The sequence below is a fragment of the Centroberyx gerrardi genome, chromosome 5 (assembly GCF_048128805.1).
Source record: "Centroberyx gerrardi isolate f3 chromosome 5, fCenGer3.hap1.cur.20231027, whole genome shotgun sequence".
Classification (NCBI taxonomy): Eukaryota; Metazoa; Chordata; class Actinopteri; order Beryciformes; family Berycidae; genus Centroberyx; species Centroberyx gerrardi.
The window spans coordinates 10,776,591-10,803,651 of NC_136001.1; the positions used below are offsets into that span (position 1 = coordinate 10,776,591).

Sequence of the window (27,061 nt, forward strand, 5' to 3'; positions counted from 1 at the left end):
TCCTGTTGGCAGTGGCTGAGGGGGCTGTAAAGCCACGCATACAGGACAGAAATGAGCAGCAGCATCGCCGCTATTAGCATTGATTGAATTACAAATTTTAGAGGATCACAGGGGGAAGGAGTCTATGCTGTGCTTTTTTCTTTCTAAGAGTAGTTTCAGAGACAAACCAGAACCGCAGCATGTACACACAACAGTATTTCTTTGCACCAAGACAAATTCCAGTACATTTATTTTACTTGCAGATTAAAAGTAATTGTGATCCTGTATCACAGAAACACTTTTCTAACCCTCTACTTCAGAAGAGATGAGCCAAAATGTTAAGCCCCACTGCAAGATGACTGTGGCTTGTCACTATGGCAACCCACCTCAATGCTGATTTAGTCTGTAATTTGGTGTTAAACTGATTTGACATACAGTAGGGGGGATAAAGAGATGGGGGGGCGGGGGTGCTGATAGGAACCTGGGCTGAATCAGTCACTCAGGCTTGGTATGAAGGAGGAGGAGCGGAGGAGAGAGGGGGAGCAGAGGGAGGCAGACGGGAAGGCGGAAAACAACCAAAAAGGGGGGAGAGGAGGAGGTACTTGCTATTTGAATAGCGATCACAACATGCGGGCCCTACTGTATGCTCAACATCATGAATAGGAAAAAAGCCACTTCCTTTACTGCAGCTCCTCCTCCCATGATAGCACCCTGGCTGATAACAGAAAAAAAAATATAAAAGAAAACACAAAATAATCTTGGCTGTAATGAAATGAGTCTTACTGTCTGAAGTGAATGGTTTTTATTTCAGCCCAATCTTTCCTCGGCAGATGAATATGAAGCCAGTTTCGACAGCACAAAGGGAGATCTTCCACACACTGCTCTCAGAATGTGAGATAATTATTGAAATTGAAATGAGCTCAAAAAGGAAATGCTGATAAACCAAATAGGGATCTCCTAATGTGGCCCTTGCTGTTGAGATTCTATGAATGAACTCTTCGCTCACTATTCATCCACTCTGCAAGAGGCTTTTTGGCTGAATCAAACCCACAGCCATAAGAAGTCTGCCAAAGGCTCGGCTCTCATTTGAAACTGATTACAGAGCAGAAAACGGAAAAAAAACTTGAAGAACTGTTATCTTTAAGTGTTCTCTAGAAATGAGAACTCAAATCCTTGCAGCTCCATCTGAAAGCTGGACAGTGAGGTTAAAACACTGTCTAGCCAGAGTGTTAAGGGTTTTAATTGCAACTGGGTGATTAAGGCTCAATGCAAGACTTGATTAATGTCATCTAGACTCTTTTAGTGTTTAATCATTTGCTTTCCCCACCTACTGTGTATGGTGCCTGTAAAAAATGTCTAGTGACAATTCAGACAAGTGCTTCAAGGGCAATCAAAACATTGCTATAGCAGCCTGATTTCTCTATGAACCTATGAAGAATATAGATATTCTATGTATCTGTATATGAAGGTGTTTTACTTTTCAAGGAAGACAACAGCTTCAAAAACTGGAATAGAAATGAGACACTATTTGCTGCATACAGAGGGCTTTCAAGTGCCGTAATGCTGATACATATTTAGCTATTATTTGGATACAGCCAATTCTCCAATTCACCTCGATGATGGCACCAGCCACGGAAATTTGTGATACAGCTGCAAAGCCCCTATATATTGAATGTATGCTGTCTAAATCCCCCCACAGTGTGCTTCTGACACAACCTTGCCCCTTCTCCGCATACATCCCCGAGGAGCACTTTGCTGTGCCACGGATGTTGAATACTCCCCCATTCTTTCGGCTCCCCTGCCTCTTCAACTCTTACAAAGGAGGCGGTGGTAGCCCTATGGCTAGAAAAACTGTCTGGGTTAAGTGAACAAGGACTGCTCTCCCCTATCATCAAAAAATCCCATGAAGATGCCCTTGAGCAAGACACAGATCCCCAACTGCTCTGGTGGCGCTTTTCAGTGGCCATCGGTGCAAGACTGTGGTTTTACTAGGCAGCTCCCAGGTGCAAATGTTCCCATGTACATTATCCTTTCTGCCCATGCAGCTGCTAACCGCTGACCATTGCTGCGAATGAGAATGTGTTGTAAACTGTATTCTCAGTTGGAGCTGAGACTCGGGCCGGGATGAGGGCTGGGGCTGCAGAGGGAGGAACAGAGCGAGGGCTGGAGAGAGGAAGGCCGGGGCTAGAGCCAGCCAGGCAGAGAGGAATGGGGCTTGGACTCTAAAGGGAGGGATGTGGTTACGACAGGGGCCGAGGCCAACCGAGGCTGGGAACACAGCAGAAAAAAATTATTCTTAAGTTATTTATCCATGTATTCAGTCTTAAAATGTAATTTTTGGTGAAAATACATGAACAAAATGGAGCCAATTGGAGCGAGATCATTTTTTTCAATGTAGTTTCCAATTCAGTTTCACTTGTTTTGAGAATTTAACTGAAACAAGTGACAAAATGTTGAAAAAAGGCAGATCCACTTTTCTTTTTCCAAGATAATGCGACTCGATTCCAGAAAATTCTTGGAACAAGGCTGCTTTGGAAGCTAGTGAAATTATGTCAACTTTTTTTCATTTGTTTTCAGAACATTTAGATTATAAGATTAAATGACTTGTTAAAATGGACATTTTATTTTTTTTTGCCAGTAGAGACAGTAGCCAGGGCTGAAAAAGAAGGGAGGAGTTTAGGGCAGAGGTCTAACCCTGAAGAGGAAGACAGGACAAAGGGAGACTGTTACAGCCTATACCTGTAAGCTCCATAAATTATCCACATCCGGTACAAAGTAGTCATGTACGACATTATTCATCAAGCATTGTTTACATCTCTACAACTCCCCCAAATTCGAAGTGTCTTGGCTGATACCTTGTGTTTGAACAAGAGGTGTTTTTATCAGCTTAACTACAATGATATAGAGCTGCTCCATGTACTATGCCGGGTAGAGAGATGCTTTCCGACAGCCCATTAACCGCCTCAATTAGACCTGCTGGTTCTCACCTCCTCCTCACTCCCTGTGAAACGGCCTTAACTCTCCCTCCACGCAGCTGTACGCAGCGTCTGACACGCGCTCAAGTGAGAAAAAAAAAACACACACACACCATTCACCCCACACATCTGGAGCTGCCTGCCTGACGCCTTCAAAAATCAGCACATATGTTTCCTTATGGCCACAGGCGCAATCATGTCTCTCCTGACAAGCGAGCAAAAGCCCCTTAAATCGTTTGGCACCAATGAAGTCCTAATCCAGAAACAGAGTGACAGGTAATGCCTTTCTCCGAAGTGGAGTATTTCCATCCTGGCTCTACGGCTGTTAATGTTTCGCATTAGCATGGGGATGACAGGTGGCGGATGGGGAGAGAAAGAAAAGAGGTTGAAGCCGGTGTTTTTATTAAACTGGCTCAAAGCAGGACAAAACAGGTAAAGATGGCAGCTAATGTGCCGTTTTGAAATGCAGAGGCATGTGAGGCTACGAGAGCGAGCCGTTGAGAAGTGCCCTCTAGCTACCCACCATAAGTGTGAGAGACAATAAGTGAGAGTTGAGCACACTTCTTTTGTCAACTGAAGGATTAGATGTTGTGAATTGGTAGATCAGCCGCCTAACCACAATTGAAAAGCAAAAACCTTGAGAACCACAGTTTCCTTTTATCCTCTTAATTTGAGTGCTGCAGCAATCACTTGCTGAAATGCACCGCCTGAATCCTGAACATATTTAAACGACCATTTGTCAATGAATAATAATTAGTCTATTTATTCAAAACATCTTACAGATGTACCTGTTCATAAATAGTGGAGTAGCAAATGCAACATTATAGCCTACTAGATCTAGTATCTATAGGCATCTGTCAAGTCTACAAGTGTCTGATGGGTGACCTAGTGGTTAGAGAGACCGTCTCATAATCATAATGGCACAAGTTTGATTTCCCAATGTGTGTTGCTGCTTATGGATTGTTGTTCCGGGTAAAAGTGTCATTTAAATGCCTAAAATATAAATGTAAAATGTCTATTTTGCTGATTACTTACAGTCTTTATCTAAAACCAAAAAAGAAAGCCCAGAAATAACAGACCCAACCACTGGCGCTGCTGGATATAAGACCCACTAGCCTATTTTTGTTGGAGTTCCTACCATACAGCTCACTAAGCCTGGCCCTGGTGCGATTTATGCTTCTAAATATTTTAGGAGTCCTGTTTCTCCCCAATTGCTACACTATTGTAAAGTGGTTTTGAAGGCACCTTGCCCAGGTGTCACGCTAGGTCCTGAATAACAAAGACAGAAATCTAAAGGGCCTTTATAACACCTGCCTCTGGCTATGAGACGACCAAGAATCAGAAGTGTGTGCATATGCATTTATCAGAGAAAGAGAGAGAGGAATAAAGAAAGAAAGAAAGAAAGAAAGAAAATGTGTGTAGCCTATATGCAACCACAAAACTGAAACTGAGAAAGAGACATTAGTTTTTACTTTTGTGACAGCATGTTTCAGTATGTGGGAAATACTGTGATAAGACAGACAGGGGTGAAAGTATGGTGACAAAATGTTAGTTGAAAGGCCATCTTTGCCCTGACCTTGTGTTCACACCTCCTAGAGACTAATCCAGCCCCAGGCCTCTGGTTTCCATGTTAATGCTATAATGCCAAAAAAGCCAGACGGACCAACCCTGCAGGTGTTGAGTTAGACATTGTGTAGACGAACGCGCGCGTGCATGTGTGTGTGCGAGTGACACAGAAAGAAAGAGAGAGACAGAGGGTGAGAAAGGGAGTGTGTGACAGAGTTTGCCAAAAGTTTGTCTTTCAGGAGGAAAATCACCATTATGGGTCTCAATTTCTACGTCTTAAAAGTAGAACAGATTACCATAGGCACTAAGACCAAAGGAAAAGCAATTTTGCGTAATGTGGTGTCTTGCTGGTTTTTATGGTGGGAAGAAATGTTAAGTCACACGGTAAAATGAACCAAAGCCTTTCCATTTTGCTCACTGAGGTAAAACGAAGCTAAAGTAAGACAACAATTGCCTCACTCTTTGTGGAAAAACAGTTGAATGCAGAATGCCCAAGGGACTTCTTCTGGAGCGAGGATTTAAATCCCTGTATTCTCTCTCTCTTCACTCATTCCTCTTAGTTGACAGCAGGGGTATGTTGAGCCACCGGGCAGAGACGTGTGTGTATGTGCACGTGTGTGTCTGTGTGTGCAGAGTGTGTGCACGTACATGTGGTAGTGTGAGACGGTGTGTGTGAGAAGTAGGAGTAGTGGGGTCCAGCCCTACCTATTCCATCGCTCAGCACCGTGGCAGGCCCAGAGAGCAGTGCAACCCCCGACGCACACACCCTGCCAGAGCTTCACAGAGATGAGGACGGCGGGCTAATCCCAAACATGTTTTTTCAATCACTCCAACAGGCAGGCTTCCTGACAGTGGGTCCATCAAGGGACTCGTACAGCCACTACATGCGTGCAATATGCCTGCCTGACCGCTACAACGTGTCAAACTGTTTCCAAAGGAAAGAGGCTTGAAAAACACTTGGTAGAGGTGTCGGTAGAGGCAGGCGGCACTGAAATGGGTAGAGCGTGGTACTAACATTGGCAGGGTTAGGGGGTTCAATTCCCACTGAGGCCACCCATGACAAATATGTACGCACTCATGGTACTGTAAGGCACTTTGGATACAAGCATACAGCACAAGGCATATGTTATGCATTTTCTTTTATGAAAGTTGTATTTTTGGCCATGTGGATAATAGACTACAAATGTTGCTGGGCCTATGCTTGGAATTAAGCACTATGAATAATAAACACTAAGAAATTATAAGAAATACTATAAATTAAGATGTGTTGTTTCCTGTGATTGTATTATGGCTAATGTGAAAGCTTTCATGAACTGAACTGATCGAATCACCATTGTTATATCAACTGGCGATATAGAGTAGCATAAATGTCACAAATTATTATTTTAAGTGTTTTGTTCAACAGAAATGGGAAAATAGCAACCGCTCCACAACATTTGTCTGCTAAGCCATACGATAATTCTTCAGTAAGTAGCAATTTGAACTACTCCAAAAAACACATTTTCCGTTTTTGCTTATATGAATGCACAATGACGTTTGAAATCTTTAATCGAGGTTTTCAATGACTGTATTCAACAACAGTTTCAGCAGCATTCAGCGGGATGCATTGTCACTCGTCAAACGCATACAAAACACGGCTATTGTTGTCTCAAAAGAAATGTGAAAAGAATTGCTGGTGATGTAGGTGTGTGAAAGACAAAAGGGAACCTGCGGTACCTTTATTGACGTCCATGCCTGCTTGCGTTGTCTGCAGATGAAAAACCTATTTGGACTATATGAATAATAATATTCTACATTTTTAACCCTATCGTATGACATTCATTTCATTTAATGGTCTCAGCTGGATCTCTGCATTGATTTCACAGCACAGCAGGTCTCCTGAGATTCTCTATGGATTTTCCAGCTGCCCTCCCAAATGATCCATTGTGATTACGACCCGAGAAGCCCTGCCAGAGGAAGGCATGGAAAATAGTCATCATTTCACCATCTCCTTATATACCTTGCTCCCGTTTTGGTGAGCCATGTTACCTCATGGCTGCATTGTGATTCCAGACATTGTTTCATTGACCCCAATGGACATGTATTTCTCTGTCTTTGGCTGCTCTAGAGTCGTGGGCGTGTGTTTTAGGGATAGTATTTCCTGCTGGAAATCTTTAACAGGATTGAAATTAGGATAAAATAACAATGAATTGTTAGCTGGAACAAGAGGAGGACAAGATGTTATTGCATTAATAGGAGCTCTTACAGGAGCGGGTCTGGCAGATCCTGCTGTCAGTCGCTCCCCACACTGGATCTACTTTCAGAGAAGTGATTATGTAAATGCAGGTAAGCTTACTCTGCCCAAATGGAGTATTTATCATCGGCTATACTGAGTGTGAAATAATTGTAACGAAGTGTCTATTGATGTGACTCCATAAACACATTCCTATAGGTGTAATCTTTGCTAAATCCAGGTTATTGATTAGAGTTGTAAACTGAGGTAGATTGATGAGAGTGGTATGAGGTCAGAGGAAACAGTCAGAAAAATTATAATAAGTCCTGCCTTCAATCGATCCAAATTATGCCTCCATTTGTGTATTTTCAAAAGAAGGGGAAAATAACTGAGCAAATGAAATTCTGCTGAGAGAATGTGCAGCAAAAGAACAAAATTGGTGGCTTAAAATAAACTGGGAACAGACTTTAAAATCCTGACAGAGAAAAAGAAGAGTTTGTTTCACATTAAACAATTTAAATTTACTGTCCTGAATTCCTGCACATACATGATACTGAGCCAAGGGTGGGGATTAAACATTAAAATGTCTGTTCATTGAAGCATCCATAAAGATTCTTGGTTTGTAATCTGCAATTCACTTAGCCTATCCCAAGACAGACAAAAACATGAGCCAACAATTAATAGCAAAAGACATGTAATTATTTACAGTAATCAGATAGCCAAGACCACTGCCTGGCATTTAACTACTTGGTTTTGCATTTTGGCCATTTGCATTGACAAATCAAAAGCAAGGGTCTAATTGCACAGTATGTAGGCTAGTTGAGAAAGTTTAAATAGCACTGTACAACTATATTACAACACTGATATAATTCAGGACTGGTGGGCATCAATCATGCAGATAACATTAATCAAACTGTTATGAATCTTCAAGTTATTGGCTATTGCAGGTCTCCAATCTCATATTTTGTGATCAACTTTCTGAGCAAAAGAACCAGTAGTTGCCATAATATATCAAACATGTTTGAAATAATCAGGATGTCCCTATGGCTCCAGCTGGCTCAGCAGTTTGTGATTGAATCATTAACCCCATCAAAACAAAGTAATTGGTTCTGACGCTCCTTTCCGACTACACCAAAGTCTGCCCAGTGACAAAAATGAGGGAAACAAGTTGCTCACTGTTATATAAATTTCTAAAATCTCAATAGATTGAAGCCTTTATAAATCCTCAAAGTAAAACAATTGTAAGGTCCATCGTGTTCCACCTGCCATCCCCTGGTAATCTGGAAACGCTTGTATGCTTACCGGAGCTAAGTCTGTGTTGACAATCAGCCCCCATGGCCTGCTGCAGTCCTCAGTAATTGGACTACAGCCGATTAAGCACTAAGAAGTGCATTAACCCTTCTGTTGTGATCACCCTTGCCTTTAAGATTCCTCACCTCTTAACCCCCATTTTAGCACTTTTTATCTCAACCCTTAATTTTAGCACTTTATTTCTCTCCCTCTGGCTTCTCTGTTGTTTATTAATATCACTGCGGTCATCAAAATGGACCCTGAGATTCAAGCAATCTCCAGCCATACAAACCTAACTTAATGTAATTGTAGCCCACAGCAAGGGTTGATTTCTATGATGCACCTGCCCATGTCAAATTTTTTCTCATATTACTGAGGCATATCCATTATCCACTTCTGGGCTCTCCTATTGTAGAGTTTGCTAGGTTCTGCAATTGATTGAATGCTATATCTGTTAATCTATTAATCTAGGAAAACACAAGATGAGCTCCTGCTCTCTAAAAGCAGACAAGTCACAGCCAAAGGCCAAATCAGTTAATTGTCTTGCGTTAATTCCCAATTCTCTAAGCTAATGCAATTAGTTGTGAATAGAAACCTCAACTATCACACTAGAGTAAAAGTCATTCTCTCGCTCTCCCTCTCTCTCTCTACTTTTTAAATGTCATATCCCGTTTGATCCACTGAATTTATTCATAATGCCAATGGTGGACAAAAAGTGTTCTTTTCAGTTTCAGTTATCATGCCTGAAATAGTTTTAACATTTTTTCCCTTCCAAAAAAATGAAACTTTTATCTCACAGGGTGGAGAGCAGTGCAAGATCATTAAATATGAAAGGTAGAATAAGATTTTTTTTATTATTATTATTATCTTGGACGATATGAAGTGTATACCCTAGAAAAACCAACACGAACCTCATGGTAAACTCAAGCGGAGTCACATGTAAATACGCATAAGAAGATAATCCCGTGAGGAGAGCTTGATCTATCTCTGCTCTGCATGTTATGGCTGCTGGACCTGGCTGGGTCACCAGCACAAGACAACCCTCATCTGTTACAGAACACCAGATCCCGCCCGCCTTGTACACTAATCAGATAAAACATGTCTGCTCGCTGGCAGCATCTCAGTTGGGGTGTTCTCTCTGTCCGAGTGAGACCGATAGACCTGTTAGGGTCTGACAGCAGGAGACTGGGCCTTTTGTCTATGTGTCTGCATGTTGGCTGAGCGGAGCCGCAGCTAGCCAGCCAGAGCCAGAGGGGGAAAAGAAGAAAGACAACGAATGTGTCAGTGTGCCTTCATAGCGGGAGGAGATGATGCACACGGCGCTGAGCACATAACTACCGGCGAAAACGGAAATCGGTCAGAGGTGGTGCAAGCTAGGAAGCTAGCCTCCGCTGAGAAGGGATGCGAGGGGAGGGGAGGGGGCGGTCCTGCTGTTGATACGGGCCATGTTGGACAGACGGTGGGGGCCGGAGAGGAAGAAAGAAAGGGGGGGGGGGGGGGAGAGACGGACAAAAAACAAAAAGGCAGATGTCACGTGGGTCCAGAGTCGCTGATAGATGTGATGCGCAGCGCGGCGCAGAGGCAATGGTTCAGGTGGAAAAGGCTTCCCTTTGTGATGCAGATGACAACGCAATCAGCCCCTCTTTGTCTCGGCCGATGGGCTCTGCTCCCGGGGACATTGAGAGCCAGACACTAATCCGCTGGGTTTGTGTTCTCTGGGCGCGCTCATAAAGGCAGTGTCACAGTACCTGGGGTGTGTGTGGATGGGGGTCTCTGAAACGAGGTCTGACCTCTCTCAGGGTACACTCTCCCTCCGCCTCCTCCTTCTGTCTCTCCTTCTCCCTGCGTCTTAGCTCGGTAGCTGGGTTCGCCCGGCTGAATATTATAAGCGCCATGTTGTTAATGCGTATGGCTCAACACTCACATGAGGGACGTGACGGGAACAAGGGTCGCATTGATCAGTTCATCTCCGGTTTTTGATCAAACCCTGATTATCTGATCTTCAGACCGGTCTACCAATTCTACTGACTAGGCAAAAGGAGAAAATAACGCAATGACGCAGAAATACAATATATTGATTTATGCATAATTGTTGAGATTTCTGTCGTGATAAGTAGGCCGCAAAGAGAATATAAACTGCAAATTAGACGTTACGGAGCCATTTTGATTGTGAGTGCTTACACATTTCCTGTTACGAATAACGTCTGGAAATACATTTCAGTGGCCCCCCGATGGTTTCCAGTCCCGACGGGTTTGGATGAATCAGGCTCTACCTAACAAATATGACTTACTGAGAGACTGCACAATGCCAATTAACATGCGCTAATTAAGATAGCAGGATATCAGAACATCCTTGATCTAGATTCCTGTGTGAAATATCTGAGAGGTTATGTGGAGGTAAAACAAGTTTCTTCTGTAACTATCTATTTATTCGAACTAGTTTTCTATCAGTCAGCAAGAAAACACTGTGCAAACCGTATTCCACAGAGGTGTAGTAGGTCTACTGGCCTCACTGAATTAATTCATAGCATCTGTCTAACTCAAACTTGATAAGATTAGGTAATCTACATAACAGACACTTTCTGTAATGAAGTTTGAAAAGAGAAAGAACACGCTGTACCATGTTGAGTTCAATTCTTATCTATCTAGCCTAGATCTTATCTGTCTGATCTTTGTCCTATCTTAAATTGTTAGGATTAAGACTTAAAGATGCACTATAAAGCTGCTATAACAGCCTTAGTCACAGCCTCTCACTTTTAGACCATGTGCTTTTCCCAACCACAGACTGAAACAATTACAGCCCTTGGGTAGAACAACACACCTATCCTTAAAGCACTGCAAGAAAAACAAAACTCAAGACCCATAATTCACCTGATCCTCAGCAAATAATACATTTTTACGTAATGCATCTGTTCACCATTCATAGCACACAGTACCACCAGTGTTTCATAAAAAACTGGTTTAGTTGAAATTCTACACTTAGCCCGTTTAGAAATGGATATGATACACTATTTTCTGAACAGAGCTTGGGTTGTGCACAACTGAGCCTCCTGCAAAAGTTTGTGAATGAGCATACGCTAGACTTGGATCACTGACGCTACAAATATAAAAAGTTTTTTTTGTACAAGAAAATAAATGTTATGTTTGGCATAGGTCAACTAGTATTTGTAAATATTTTTTTCTTATTTGTTTTAGCTTAGATAGATATAGACAACACAATAAGTGCCAGAAAGTTTAGACAATCAAGGAAAGTCAATTTGTAATTTGTATACTTTTCTAGGACTGACAATTCATCAAAATTGTCCTGAAATGGGTGAAAAACCCCACCCATCTGGTACATCAAGAAGGATAAAACAAACACTAAGAATTATTTGCAAATACTATTTGACCCAGGTCTGTTTTTATTTGACATGGCCAAAACTAATATGAAGTGAAATGGGGTGGATACAGCTGTTTATCTGTTGGGTTTCAAGATGTGATGAGATTAAGATCCTGAAGTTTTTCCTTTGCCAAAGTGGAACATGTATGCACTTGTAATATATTTCCTCATCGCTGTCAACCCATAATAATACCAGTGCCTATGCAAGTATAAATTTCAGCTGTTTCGAGTCTCTCAATGCTGTAAGGATTTAACTGTACATTAGCATTTGCTTAGCAAGGTCACTGAATAAAGTACAGTTAAAGAAAATTACTGTGGCTAAAAGAACGTCTGATAACCTTATATTACTCAGTGGCATGAATGCAATTTCTGAAATGAAAAGAGAAGAGGTGGATAAGCTATAGGCCTAAACTTTCATATGATAAAACAGACATTTTCTCTAACATAATTCACACAAGGACCCTTTATTTTGGAACAAAGAGATGACACACATAAACACCCTCTTGGTAACTAAGTACAGCATGATTCATCTTCTTTCCAGGTCCTGTGCACTCATCCATCAAGAAGAGTATTTCCGATTCCTAAAAACACAAACACTGCTTTGAAATAAACACATTTTACTCCATGTATACACACATGGAGATGCACCATGCGTCACAGCAAAATTGTCAGTGTTAATTTAACTCTGAGTGTTAAAAATCAACACTCTGCCAGTGTTTATTTTGGTACACACCCATCAGAGTTAATTTAACACTTTTAAATCATTTTGAACACCCGCCCCAGAGACACATCAGCTCTGTGAGTGAACAAACGATTCTCCAATAAACACTTGATCAACTGCAAATCATTTTCACTGAAAAAAACAAAAAACACACTTAACACAGTAACACTGAAAATTATTCTCTGTGCTTCCACACGTCTCCCACTAAAAGATTCCCTTACAAATCATGTATATCTAAAACTGAACATCTATTTTTGTATTTATGTCAGCCTGTCATGATTTCAGCCATGCTGACTGTCAACAGACTATGTATTGGTAACAATTATTTGTAATGCTAACACACATTAAGAGAGACTGGCATCACTAGCACTCCTTTCCAGGTCCATAAAAAACAAATGACATTCTGAAGCCATATTTTACTCTGGTGAGCTCTTACTGACTCGTTTTTGACTAATAAATAGTGCAATGAATATGGGTGGAGAGTGAGACACCATTAGTGCAATTTCGATACTACTGCAATATCGTTGCAAACAATTTAAGTCGATATTGAATTTTATAAAAGTTCAGCACTTTCACTAAATGTGTTCTGCAAGCTGAAATTCATTTCACCGTCACCTCTAGAGGGCGTATGTGTGGATTGGAAAAGTTAGAAGAAGAAGAAGAAGAAGAAGAAGAAGAAGGATTGGCTGTTGACAGTGGACTGCAGCAGTCGGAGAGGAACAGCTGAAAACATGGCAACAGTGTCAAACAGTCCGCCACGTCTTGAACTGATTCCCAGTTCATCTAAACTGACTGACCAAACTGGTGCCAGCAGCACAACATGGAACTATTCCTCTCACTAAGCTGACAAAGACAGACACCCAACCAACATCCAAACCACGGCGCAAAAGTTGCTAAAAAGCTGTCGAAGTCAATGTGGAAACACACTGCTTGATGCTTTTTCTTGTTTGCCATGGTGTTGTAATAGAATCAAATTTTTAGATATTAAACTTATTAAAGTCAAAACTCTGGTATCATGACAACACACAGGCTACACATGGCCGTAATAAAACACGGCAGCTCGAATGCAGTGACAATTACGCCATGCTATGTAGAGAGCAGTGGGTTTTCTTAAGCAAGCATCCGCCCTGCCATCAAACCGCATCTCAGAGCCGTGGTGATACTCCTGCCTTAATCTCACCCTCAAGGTAGCCATAGATGTCCCTGAAATGTGACACCCCCCTTCAAGTGAAACAACTGGTACCAGCACTAATTGAAATTTTGCATGCAAAGTGACAATGCCTGGGCCCTGGGCAGCATGGATTAGGGTTTGAATAGAGACAGATTCTTTGTGAAAGCCTACTGTGGCGGTTGGCGTGCAGGCCAGCTCCCTGCATCTGCTCATTGGGTGGACTGAGAAAACACTGGATTGTATACGGTCGCTCATTTTACCTTTATCTAATCCCATTTCAGAGCCCGCCTCCCTCTGTCTTTTGTTACTCGTCCACAAACCATAATGCTTCCATGTTACACTCGCACTTCTACTCCTAACAAAACAATTCCAGTTCAAAAACAGCTTCGGAATTTACATATGAAAGCATCTTTACCAAACTTGGCAGGATTTTCAAAACATTAACAATCATACTGTGCCTTGAACTGGCGGGCTGCCTTACATTACGAGAGAAAAATGGTGAAGTACTGAAAAGGGCAAATATATGTAATAGACAAAATTGAATGAAAACAAAAAAAATCTGAATATAAAAGGCATTAGCTTGGCCAACATTTGCCAACTTCACTTTCTACTGAGTGCACGAGAGAAGGCTGAAGGAATGCAGCGCACATATTGAAATGCAATCAAATCTGTAAGGCATTTTTTAAAAGACTCCATACTGTGATCTCATTCTATCCCACTTCACCAGCTTCTACTGTGGTTTGTGTCCCATTATGTTTTCTTCAAAGAAAAAGAAAAAAAATATATTGTTTCAAAGTGATCTATCATCCAGCTGGCCCCAACAACAACCTACATACAAGTCTGGAGGAGGTTGTTATTGCATCATAGCGACACTCAACCTCCCCGAAAATGTTCGCAGTGTTTCTACAGTACAAATTGTAACACCACAACATAAGGGGGAAGAAATCGGAAAAGCCAAATGATCTGTCCAGTAAATTTCATCTCCTCTGTACAACATGGGCTACTACAATTTTATCGCCAAGATGAATCAGAGAATTTCCACTCAACAAAATTAGTACATGAGGGTTGTTGTTATGGTTGTCAACTGAGTACAGATGACAACGAACTGGCAAACCAATGAAGGGATAAATCCACAAATGTGTTTTCATAGACATGTTTGACACAGCTAGGCTAATTTCCCTGGCAGTTCTACTTCCATTAATTTTCTAAAAGAGCCTGTCTGTTCCTATTAGCTAAAGCCAATAAGACTTGACATCAATGGCAGCTTATATTGACACTAATCAACAATTCAGAGATGCTTAGCATTCAGCAGAGTGGACTGCCATTTATATAAAGTTGTCCGAAATGTACGGTACCTATATTGAGTGAAGAAGGTGGACATGATAGTCTGAGTAGAGATAATAGGCTAAGAAATAAAGGTCAGAGGTAAAATCTAAATGTAGATAGGCCTATTTGTTGGCAGATATACACTATTTCTATGATTTCTATGATTTACACTATTTCTATTTCTTCCATTGATTGCAGTGTTGCATAGCGGACAGGATTCGCAAAACTGTCACTTGGACAGAGTTGAACATTGCTAGGATTTTATCAAAGTTGGCACCAATTGTAATCCTCTGATCCACTCCAGTGTGGTCCCTGCCCGATTCATTGATTCTTTGTATTAGAAAAATGCCCTTTCGTATTTTTACTTTCCAGAAAACACTTCATGTGATGTGAAGATCTGATTCCATCAGTACTTCATCAGTTTGTAACAGGAATTGCTTTTTAATTACCTAGTCCTTCCTTCGACATGTGCTTTGACTATCAGTCAGCTACAGTCAACCTAACTTCATGTACAGTAATACAATGTGAGGTTACAATGGTATTTTGCATACATTTAAGCGAAAAACAGCAGACGTTCTCAAAATTAGAAGAATTCTGCAAATGTGTCATTTTTAATAAAACAAAAATGACCATGGAAGAACTATTGTCGTGTAACGAAGCCATGGCACTAAAAGCGTCAAAACGATGACACTGGAGGGTTCTTTTCTATTGCGTGCTGGGGTTTTTTTTTTCGGATTAGGGCTGCAGTGACCTCTTTTTCAACCCTTTATTTCTCATACGTAAGCCATCCTTGCAACTCCATTGGACAATCGGCTAGGGTGATTCATAGGGTAAAATGGAGGGGGGCTGTATTGGGTTTGGCGACGGGACTAGCCGATTTCCAAATCAAAAACCCTTCATACAGTGGGCTGATCAACGGCAGCTTTCTTAAATGAGCAAGAAGTAGACTTTAACACACTGTAATACCCTATTTACCATTTGAGGAACTCCTGCAATGATGTTGCCAGCCACACTGCGGAAAGAAGATGTCGATTGCTATTTGTTGCACTGTATGCTCTGAGCTTATAGATCTAGGCTTCGCAGTAGACTTTGCATTGAGGCATACACAGTAACTACAGCCATGTTTGTATTTCCGAGAGAAAGAGAAAACAAGTGGAAGTGGAACTCTGTGTAGTGTGTGTCTGTTGTTGTTTTTGGCATTTTTCACATCCTGTGGCTCCCTTGCTCTTGGACAGTACAGCAAGGAATAAACTTGGAATTAAAACCAAATTACCATGATAATAGCCATCATGATTCCAGTTTAAAAAAAAAAAAAAAACAGGGCTTATTGAGTGAACAAACTATTGATAATAAAAATAATATAAATAGGCTAAATTATATAATTTGGGATCTACGATAAAGCCTATTATTACATACTTATAATTTTTAATTGAATATAATAATGTTATTGACAAACTAATATTTTATGAAATGGATATAACAGCTGATAACATTTATGTAGTGTTTTAAAAAAACAAAACATTTCAGTTTGTTTTATGTTATGCTTGTTAAATTACATTATGTATGCAGTAGAAATATTAAAATATATTCAAATACAAAATAGAATTTATGGTCATTCTTGTATACTATCCCCTGTGCTAAAGGTTTCAGTGCTGTGCCTAAATTGTACTTTTGACTGCTGAAAATATTCATAAAATTACACATGCTAGGACAGTATTCAGTGTTCAAACATGAATTAAAATTAGGGGAACACTGGCAACACAAATGTTGAATGGAAAGTGGTATTGTAGGCCTTCACAAGATTGCATTTTAACATATATGTAGGTGTGGGCTATTTGACTAGATTGGAAATATACATAAAATTCAATCTGTAGTGTACATTTATAAACATTAAAGTTGTCCACTTCTGTATCAGTCCTACCTGGGTCCTAAGCAGCACCAGGCCGCTCAACCTTTACTGGCCATTTTAACAGGATGTTATTATAATGTACAATAAACATCTAAAGGCATCTAAACAAACATCCAAATAAGGATTTCATCCTGTATTGGATGCATTTGGTGTTTTTTTTTCATCGTTTCTTGGCTCCACCTGTAATTATGAGGTTTGCCTTAACTGACCACAGGAAGACAAGTTTGTTTTCCTACAGCATCCTCAAAATAGACTGAATGAATGGATGGGTTGACACTTCCTCTTCTTCTTGTGGCAACTGCCTCCTTTCCCATCAAAGGGCAAATTGAGTTCAGCTACACAAACTCACCTGCTACGTGCACTTTAAAGTAAAACTGACTAAAATCCACCTACTTCAATGTTGAAATGGGACTGGGAACTGGGAACCAGGGAAAGGAACTCTAGCTATCTTATAATAAACTTTATAAGGTTACTAGGCAAATATCATAGTAAAACTGTGAGTCCCAATATGAATATTATATGAGTATCACAGGAATAGTGTAGTGATGCTATAGGAGATAGAGAAATACTGTAACACAAAGTGGGATAAGGTCACTATAAACTCACTATTGAGCACCACAGGCATACTGTAAGTCTATAGGAATATTATAGGGATAGTATCATTCAACCTGTCTCATTGTGCGCTGAGCCACGCTGCCTGCTGCTCATCACTGCTTGGCGAAGCTTGCGTCCAGATCACTGCAGTCAGTGTGAATGATCATACAGAGCCTTTTATAAGTTAACATATGATATATTTGTGTTTATGTCTGCGTTTTCAATCTCAGCCAATGTGTTACAGACCGTCCTGGATGGGGGTTTTAATTACCAATTGCCTGACATCTGAGTGAAACCGGTGTCTGCTGTCGGCTCCACACACACACACACACACACACACACACACACACACACCTCCACAGACACATAGGCTACGAAACCTGACTGAGATTTATCTAACCCGGCGTTAGCTGTTCAACACAAACACCCGTGATTTATCCCCTAATTGATGCCATTCATGACAAACAGCATCCGTCTACCTGCGGGGATGCGGGGGCATGTTTTGTGCATCCCAACATCCCTACCGTGCTGTTTGGAGCCGACTCTACACCACACAAGCAGTGTGGACGCCTTGATGCTGTATTATTAACAACTGTTACAGAAATGTGGCGGATTTTCTCAACCTGCTAGCTAGAATCAGCAAACATCCATTCACGCGCTTTGTCAGAAACTCAAAGCCGGTAAAAAGATGCGGCTTTAACCGTTAGGACTGAAACACTAGCTTACCTTCAACAGCTATCACGGCCGGTATTGTCCATAATATCCATAGAATATCCATTATTGGTTACTTTAAAGGCCCAGACATTCAAATAAAATACGTCCTGAAAGCCATTGACAGCAAATGCAGAGAGGGGACAGGCGGACCTTCACCTCCAGTAGAGCGATCCCAGATAGCAGAGAAAATGAACTCAAATCTGAACCAAGTTTGGACGAGACCAAAAAACCACAGACAGAGGGGAGCGCCGAGAAACACAAAAATACCACTGCCTATTACAACGCTGTAGCAATCAAATCAATCTGCTGTAAAACACAAAAAGAGAATTTGTATGTATTATTTTACGATAGAGGGTTTTATCAATTTGAATCATCGATGCAGCCGCTTGCAGCAAGATCCTTCACCCCCTTCCAAGCGACTTCAATTTACCCCGCTGTCAATCATCGAGAGAAAGCCCATCCACACTGCCTTACCTAGCGATAATTAAGTATTTTAGGACCATGTGGGGCATTCATAAAAGATGGAGCACCTTGCGGGTTTGCTGCTTTTCTGCCCCACTAGCCTAGTCAAAATAGAGATACCGAGCATAGTTTTATCAGATCTCGCTAAAAGTTGCTGTGCGGTAAATTGTGAGCCTCCTATGGGCCATACTGAAGGGCTTTTGGCGCTCTAACAGGTGACGAGCATGGGAGATCAATTAAAGTAAGTTGTACGCTAATTTCCTATTTTTTGCCCCCAACATTCACAGTTTAACAGATTACCAGTTTCCAGTTTTCCACTTGCCTTTCTACCAGGCCGTTTGATGTTTTCTTGGCTCTAAGATTAAGAGACTTGATTCAGAAGTGTGAAAAGTGACTCAAAAGTGAACAGTATGAAAATAGCTTATTATTAATTATTTACAATAATTATCAGGCTTAAGCCGTATTAATAGTATTAATTGTACTGTCTTTTATACCGTTTTATTTTCTTAACCAATAAAAATAGCCTACATTATGGTTTTAATTCTTGATTAGGTGATGTAGCCTATTATTTCATCTTGATATGCATTTAGGCCTTTAGCCTACTTGATATGAATTACTTAATTTAATGTATCGTTTGTTATGCAAAAAATATTAATTCCGTCACTCACATTAGCAACATATGTGTAATTGCAAACGTACTGATGTATTATTACAGAATTGAAACTACTTCTAAATTGGCACTTAAGCTTGGATATATGTAGCCTAATATGTAAATCAGAATAAAACCCTTTTCCTGTTCCAGCAGCCGGTAGTGTAATCCAAATATATTTAAGCAGACGCAAGGCATAATGGCTAAAATACATAAAATAATAATATAGTCTGTTAATAAAATTAAATACACATTGGATGTTTTTATATATTTTTCTTTTTCATTTATGATTACATTTTTTATTCATGATCAAAAATTGTCAAAGTGTTGATTATTAGTGCTGGAACTGTATGTGCTGTGCCCATAAAGAGAAGCATGAGACCTGTCGTCTGTTTCCCAGGATCCTCAGCCTCGTCTAGACTGCAGACCATTAAGACTAACATGGGAACTGGTCATGGTTACAGCACTGTACTCCTGCTGTTAGCCCAGAGGTTTTTTCCTTTAAAATAGGGCCGTCTAATATTAAAGTGGACTAGCTCAGAAAATTATGAGAAAGAAATACAGTTCATGGTATGATGGAATATATTATAGACACTGAATATGGTCTGTGTTGCTGCTGAGGTGGCGTTTACTAGCTTCAAAACAGCCATTCAGAGATTCAGTAGAAATTTACTATGTGAGCTTTAAGCACTTAACTTTGCAGATAGGTGCAGTTGAAAGACACAACAAAAAGTTTAAATGCTGTTCCTCATACATGATGTAGTAGGCTATCCACTAAAGGTTTATACTTGACTGGAATCTCATTTCATATGGAAATGAATTGAAATCGAATAGTGAGGAGGAATCTATTGATATTACTGATTCTTTGAGCATTAAACAATCAAGCAACATTTGCATATATATTGTAAGGTTGTTACATGATGGATTTCACAATAGTTTGATCAGTCAACATGGAGGTACATCAGAAATAATGTTCAGATATTTAAATGACTCAAATTGTTGTGGTAGCTAAAATCAGACCAGCTAACCGTCAATCATGCATCACATAAGGTACAAAAGGGATCATGCATCATTCACACAGACCTGCTGTAGTTGTCACTCATGTCGACCTGTGCAGCAGTTATTCTCCAACAACAGAAGCAAGTAACTAAAGTCAGAGTTAAATGTTATTTGAAAGTTCCCCTTCTATGCATGCATCATCATAAAACTGTAATCATTTGATGTGCTGTTGGCTCAAAGCACTGTATAACTTCAAAACATGTCACCATTAATCATCTCAAATTATTAAAATTGAGCTATGTTTGCATTAAGTTGATGTAAACTGGCAGTCTGGCAGCAGCATTGCTGGCAATCATTTCCCAACAATCAATAAAAATACTCTGTATGAAATAAAGATACACATTAATAATCATAACACATTAAACTTTAATATTTTTTTTCCTGTTTTAACAGGATTGCTCTTTTCCTAGCAGTTCTAAGTTGTCAATGTTGGTTGGCAGAATATGACATTTGAATTTATTTGGCACCTTGTGCCAAGCCATGAACAGAATTTTGGAATTTCCTTAAAGTAGTATAAAACTGGTTTCCTGCAGCAGCAGCTGGTAGTGTAATCCCAATGTCTTTATATGCAGAGCCAGGATGGGTAAAAAAATAATAAAAGATTGGTTTTTATATGAGGAGGTGACAGACATGAAGAGAGATGCCGTAGGGACATGAGTCTCTAAAGCAGCAGACTCAAAAATTACAGATATGCTCAAAAATTACAGATTGGTTTTTATACGAGGAGGTGACGACATGGAGGGAGAGGGAGAGAGAAAGCAGGCTCAAAAAATACAGATTGTCTTTATACAAGAAGGTGACCGACATGGTGGGAAAGACTGAGAGAGAAAGCAGGCTGAAAATTACAGATGTGCTCAAAATTTACAGTTTGGATTTATATGAGAAACTGACGGACATGGAGAGAGACGCCGCAGGGAATATGGAGTCTCAGTATGTAAAGCAGGCTGAGAAACAAACCTGGCTCCAGAATTTAGAATATATTATTTGTCATCAAATACGCCTATAGCTTATTTGCCTCTTGTGCACCGCAGCACTATAGCTGTGCAGTTAAATGAGCCAAGTTGATTCATATGCCTCCACAGAGTTTGACTGTATTGATTCCAGGTCAGTTGACTGGCTGACTTCAGATCATGTTCAGGTGACTGTACAACAGAGATAGAACAAGATGGCAATGAGAGGGCAGCTTTCACTATAATGACTTCCATATAAGCTCAGTACTGACTTGAGCCAAAAGAGAACTGAAAGATGTTGAAGAAATGATATTAATACTTGTATAATATTGCCCAAAGACATATTTTAGCCACGCTATGTTACAATGGTTGCATGTAATAAAATACTGTATACGTAATGCAAAGCAGAGACTGTGAATGTGGCATAAAGCCTCTCATGTTCCTCTGTGTCTCTCTGATCCAACCAAAGCAAAACATACTATAACATACCATAGCATACCATAACATACCATAGGAGAATCAAAGATAGGCTGTTTTACAGTATTATTGGCAATGGCAGTGTACAGTAAAGTCAAAACATATTACATGTTACAAATTAACTGTTAAATTACCCCGTTATACTGCACACTGTTTACACCGAGGGGAAATCGATTTTTAACTTGGATATGCTCTAAAAATTGCAGCATGCAGTCCAATAGTATAACCGCCGAATACATAATGTTAGGACATTATTTTGACAGGCTGCATTTTGGGAATCTTGTTGGTAAAGCAACATTGCAGCATTGATGCTAAGCTATTTGTTTGCCAATTTAATATTAAAATGTATTTGGCATCTTTAAAATGGTGCCACAGCGCTTTAGGATTTAGTTTTGTTTTTATTGTTTTGTTTTGTTTTTTGAGAGGGTGTGTGTATTTCAATTTTATGTTCAACAAATACAAATTAATCACAATAATGATTTTCAATTTTATAAATTGATATTCAATGCAATAACGTATTGGCAAATTATTAGAACATAATGTTTTTTATGTGTTGTATTTCCAGCATTAACACTTCCACCATAGATTTTATATTTCTCCTTGTATAACCATTTCTATAGTCACTCATATTATAAATTCACTGTAAATTTAGTGCATTGTAATATAGATTCACTTTATATCTATAACTCATTAGCATTTTTGCTATTCACAAGTATATTAGGTAACATTTTTGATTTTTATAATTATAATAAATCCTAAACTGCTCATTTACAATTTCAAGACATTTCATATAGCCCTTCATAACTGTAATTGTAAAATGCCCTGTGTGTCACATTCCTAGCTGCCTCTGAATGCCATGAACAACAATATTATTATTACAATTATTATAGTATTACAATTCTAAATTTATAATTGATACATTATGATTCCAGTTTTCTTCAAATGTGTTTATATTACAATTTTCTCAAAACGACAATCACAAATGAAATTCCAGTTATTTTGACAATGTTTTATTACTGTAATTGTACAAATTAATGTAATTTATTAGAAATAACTGGTTGAAGGTGAATAGTAAAGGCCTATGGAAATGTACATTGTACAGATATAGATGCACAATATACAGAGCTTTTATAATTTGACATTTTGTTTATATTATCCTTGGGAAATGGTCAAACCTAATCTTCAGTGCAAAACGGTGAAAGAGTGATTCAGTCGTATTTTCAAACATCTTTGAATGAACTTATATCAATAGTATGCAGTACCATCAGCAGAATAATCATATAAGTAAATGATTTCAATGTTTTGGTCAGTGCATGAAGGATATGAGCAGAGGAGAAAATGTTCAACCCATTCTTTCCCAAGCCATCTAATGTGTCATTGCATCAACACTGCCACCCAGAGCTTAGAAACTGAACATTCATAGTTTTCTTTTCATACCCAGTTTTATTGTTCAAGACACGCTGCACAATTCCTACAAATAAGCTGTAGAAGCTGTGACTATTCATAGAAATATATTGACTGAAGGCTCAAGGTCGGCTGTTTTAATTGAGGCTTAATTGCAATTTTAACTGTTGATAATGGATGCTAATCAATTTTATTGTTGCTATTCTGTGAATTGAAAACTATTATCTGTCCACAAATATAAAATTAAGAACTCAAACCACTACAGCTGTTAACTGCTGCTCAGGATCGGTTTTCGGTATTAAAATGATTATAGTAAATTTTGCAGTGTTAATAAGTGTTGATTTTTCAGTGACAGTTATTTGGAGTTGGCAAGTGTTGATTGGAGAGTTGTTTGTTCACTGATAGAGCTGATATGGCTCTAAAAGTGTTAAACTAACTCTGATGGGTGTGGAGTTATATAAACACATATTGTTCACTCTCCGTTAAATTAACACTGACGATTTTGCTGTGTTGTCATATCAGATCCACTGAGAATTACGAAGCTAAATGAATTTCAGCTTTTTAAATTGAAAGTGAATTGAACCCCGGCCCTGCATCGAAGCTTATTATCTTGTGGATGAAGTTAAATACATTCTATTACGTGGCAGAGAGGTGCTGAATATTAGAATGAAATGAAGTTGGTGAGGGTGCGAATAAGTTCCTGCAGTTCATAAGCTATCTTTATCCTTTGGAATATTTAGCTTTAACTTAAGCCCATTCAAAATGCCCACTCTAGACGGGAATCGATTTCACCTCTGGCCTTAAAGGGCTTATGGGAAGGTATTGCGCCCAGCCAGCATCAGCAGCTGGATAAAGAGTGAGGAAACAAAATGGCCTGCTCTCTATAAAAGTTGGTGGCTGACCTCTGACCCTGTGCTGAGAAAGAGCTATGGACTCCTCTAATCTAGAGAGACCTTTTGCATGTGGATTAACCTTAGTAGAGACCAGGCAGGCAGAGTAGAGTCGGCTGGATTGAACCAAGCCTAACTTGGATTATCCTTTTTTTTTTTGTTGTTGTTTTATTTTAGCAGAGAAGGCAAACATTGTTGACATTCACATTCTCCTTTGCTAGCAATACATGCCAATCAAATGGCAGTGCCACTGGGGATACAAAGACACTCTTCATTGTTTTGAAAAGGAAATATTTACTCAAAGGAGCTAAGACAAGATGGGCTCTCTGCTTATCTTTCATGAATAGTCAACCCCCCCTTCCCAGCGTATTGGTTTACCTCCTGCCAAAAATTTAATTCAATCCCACTAAGTTGCTCCAGCTTTAATTACATAGACCAAATGCCTTGGCAGGATTTAATTTACTTTCTTGTTAAGTGAACTCTACAGACACTGTAGAACTTTCACTGGTATACTATTGCCAGGACTTGAATACAAATGCTTGAATTTAAGTCCTGTGCAGAATTTAATCACAAAATTTCTAGTGTTAACTTGTCTTGTTTTGCAGTAGTATTGACCAGTGAGGCGAGGTAAAGACTGAAATCAGTGTCTTTATCGGTTTATAGAGGGGTCCCGGCTTTCATCGTACAGTTAAAAAGAGATGTGCGTGAATGGTGCACGACTCCGGGAAGCCAGACAACACTTTTTATTATCATAATAAATCTAAAACAGAGGCCCAGTAAAAGCGATTCAGCTGACAGTCACAACGAAATGAATGCCTTGATAAAATGGCAGTCATCAATCATGGCTTCAGTTCTGGATGCTAACATCCCCTCTAAGCCCTCCACTAATTGATACGAACCATTCGCATAAATCAATTGCTGTGTATTTTAGCTTGATGTGTGTGCTGTTGTCGCCGTATTTCTGAACCAAAGATGGGATTTTTCCCATTCCCACAATACGGACTCAGCAGCAGGCTACATGTATTGAAGGGATTCTTCTGTAATATGGATAGTTTTGTTGTTTAAAAGTGTGTTAAAGTCACCATAAATTGTTTATATTTAAGTATATGTTCATAAAATGTTAAACTCTCTTACTAAAATATCTTATCAATAAGTTACCTTTGTTTTATAAAATATATCTCCTTGTGTGTGAATGACATAATTGAGCAATACAAAAGTGCACATGGTAATTTCATTTTGGACAGAGAAACTGTACAGTCAAATTTGGGACTATAAATAAAATCCAAATCAAATATAAGGTTTTTGCAATGAATTTTGGATTGTGTAGATAAATCACTTTTATATGTCAGACACTAAAGCTGAACCGGGGCATCTCTAAAATCTTTATTACTCAAGGAAACTCTCCTCCTTATCTTTTTTCTTCTTCTCTTTTTCTTCTTCTCTTTCCATGCAGACTGTAGGCCATCTCAGAGCAACAGATGGAGGTGCACAACAGGATATTACCACTAAGAGGATTCCTCTTTCTTTGCCTGTCACTCTGGACTCTTTTTCGTGGCCGGCCTCCTTCATCGTGACCCAGCTCTACTGGCTTACTGGAGCTGGAGATGCTGGCTAAGCCTCCTCAAACCCGCCGCTGCCCACGTTGACAGAAATCCCTGATCAACTCCACAGTGAATAACATTAAAATAAGCAACCAGGTGGGATTAGAAAGTCCCAGCAGTGTCTTACATGTGAACTCTGACCTTTAACCCAGCGCTCTGAGGTACGTGCCAACTCCCTGTGTGTCAAGTTTCCTCACCTTGACCAGTACTAGTAACAGGCTTACAAGTGGCACCGCGCACTTCCCACTGCAGTTTGCTGTTTGGATTTTATTTGCTTTGACTCAATGCGTAGCCTTGAGATAAGGTGCTGTTACAGAAGTAGAGATGGAATCTAAACCGAAACGACAAAGTCCTATACGGATTACAAAGATAATTCAGTCACTAACTTCAATTCAGCTGAACAAGTGAAACCTCGAGTAGTGCCAGTTACATCCTTGCCAGTTGTGAGCGTTATGGCAGATAATGTAACGCAGTGTAAGTGCTTTTCTATGATAGTCAGGGATATAAAGACAAACAGCTCCAGTCGCTTATTGAGACGATGAACGGTTTGGTGTAGAAAGATGTTACAAGTCATTTGTTTACAGTCTATGGGTAACATTATGATTACTGAGGGACGTAGTAGGTTCTGTATAGAGAACAACAAAACATATTGATAATCTCATTCATTATATTGCAGTTGAAATGTAATGATTATTGTAAATTAATTTAATAAAAAAGTTTGTGGATGTTTAGCAAAAAAGTTGCATGGGTCAATGTTTATTATAAATAAAGTATTTTAATAACTGATGTTGCATATTAGGTGAAAAGATTTAATGATCTTGTAACTAGTTTTAGCAGTTTGTGATTGTTTGGAGTAGCATATTGTTACATTGGCTATTTTATTTAGACTTCTGTGCCATTTTCTTAATGTTTTACGTCGGAGTTAGTTTTTTTCTAACTTTAAGGACTTCATGATAAATACTTAATGTGCTATTTTAATGTATCAAACACTGATCAAATGTTGTATGCATAACTGAAATGATATGCATTTGATTGTAATTGTGGTGGTAGTGCATTAATCTTTTATAGGTTGTGAACCAGCTTATTTCAGGATGTTACATTTGATAATGTGGGCCATTGGTGAGGTCGTGGAAAGTGATTATTTTAATTTGTCAGATATTTGATGACACAGTTTTTTATACTGCATGAGCGAATGTTCATTATATGAATTGTTTGTATGAGTCAACTGGTATAGTCATGTTGATTTTGAGTTGTGCAGAAGTTAGCCCATATACAAGATTAATATAGGGTAACAGGTTATAATGTAGTTAAATACTAATGATTAGATTTATGTGTTGTGATAGTTTTGAATGAATATTAGGGACTGAGTTTGCTTTGATTCGATTGCTGTTATATTTTAGGGTTGGCAATGGTACAACTTAACACTGATAACTCAAGCAAACATGTACTCTATAGGTCACAGACCATTTTGAGTTCAACCATGAAGCCACAAGCCCAGTAGCTTGTGGCTAGAATGTTTCATTCCAGGCTAGTGCAGATTTGTCACCACTGAGCAGAATTTGACCGGGGGCTTGAGGATCCTGAGATGACACTCGCTGAACTAGTGTAGAATATCGTTGTTCCGTATCTGATCATAAAGTATTTTAAATGGTGCTAAAGGATATGATTTAGAGATAAGGTAAACATTCATTGAACTAAAAAAAACTAGAAATGGGGGCAACTACTGCTTGAAA

General features: G+C 39.4%; 1 protein-coding gene across 1 annotated transcript in view; it reads right to left on the reverse strand.

The window, feature by feature from the left end:
• The window catches only part of ephb2b (eph receptor B2b), a 123,804-nt gene extending 105,826 nt beyond the window's left edge, over positions 1-17,978 (reverse strand). Inside the window, exon 1 of the mRNA XM_071920993.2 lies at positions 17,849-17,978. Coding sequence (XP_071777094.1) covers positions 17,849-17,900 — 52 coding nt within the window. The 5' untranslated portion in view covers positions 17,901-17,978. The remainder of the gene's footprint in view (positions 1-17,848) is intronic.
• Positions 17,979-27,061: the final 9,083 nt, after the last annotated feature.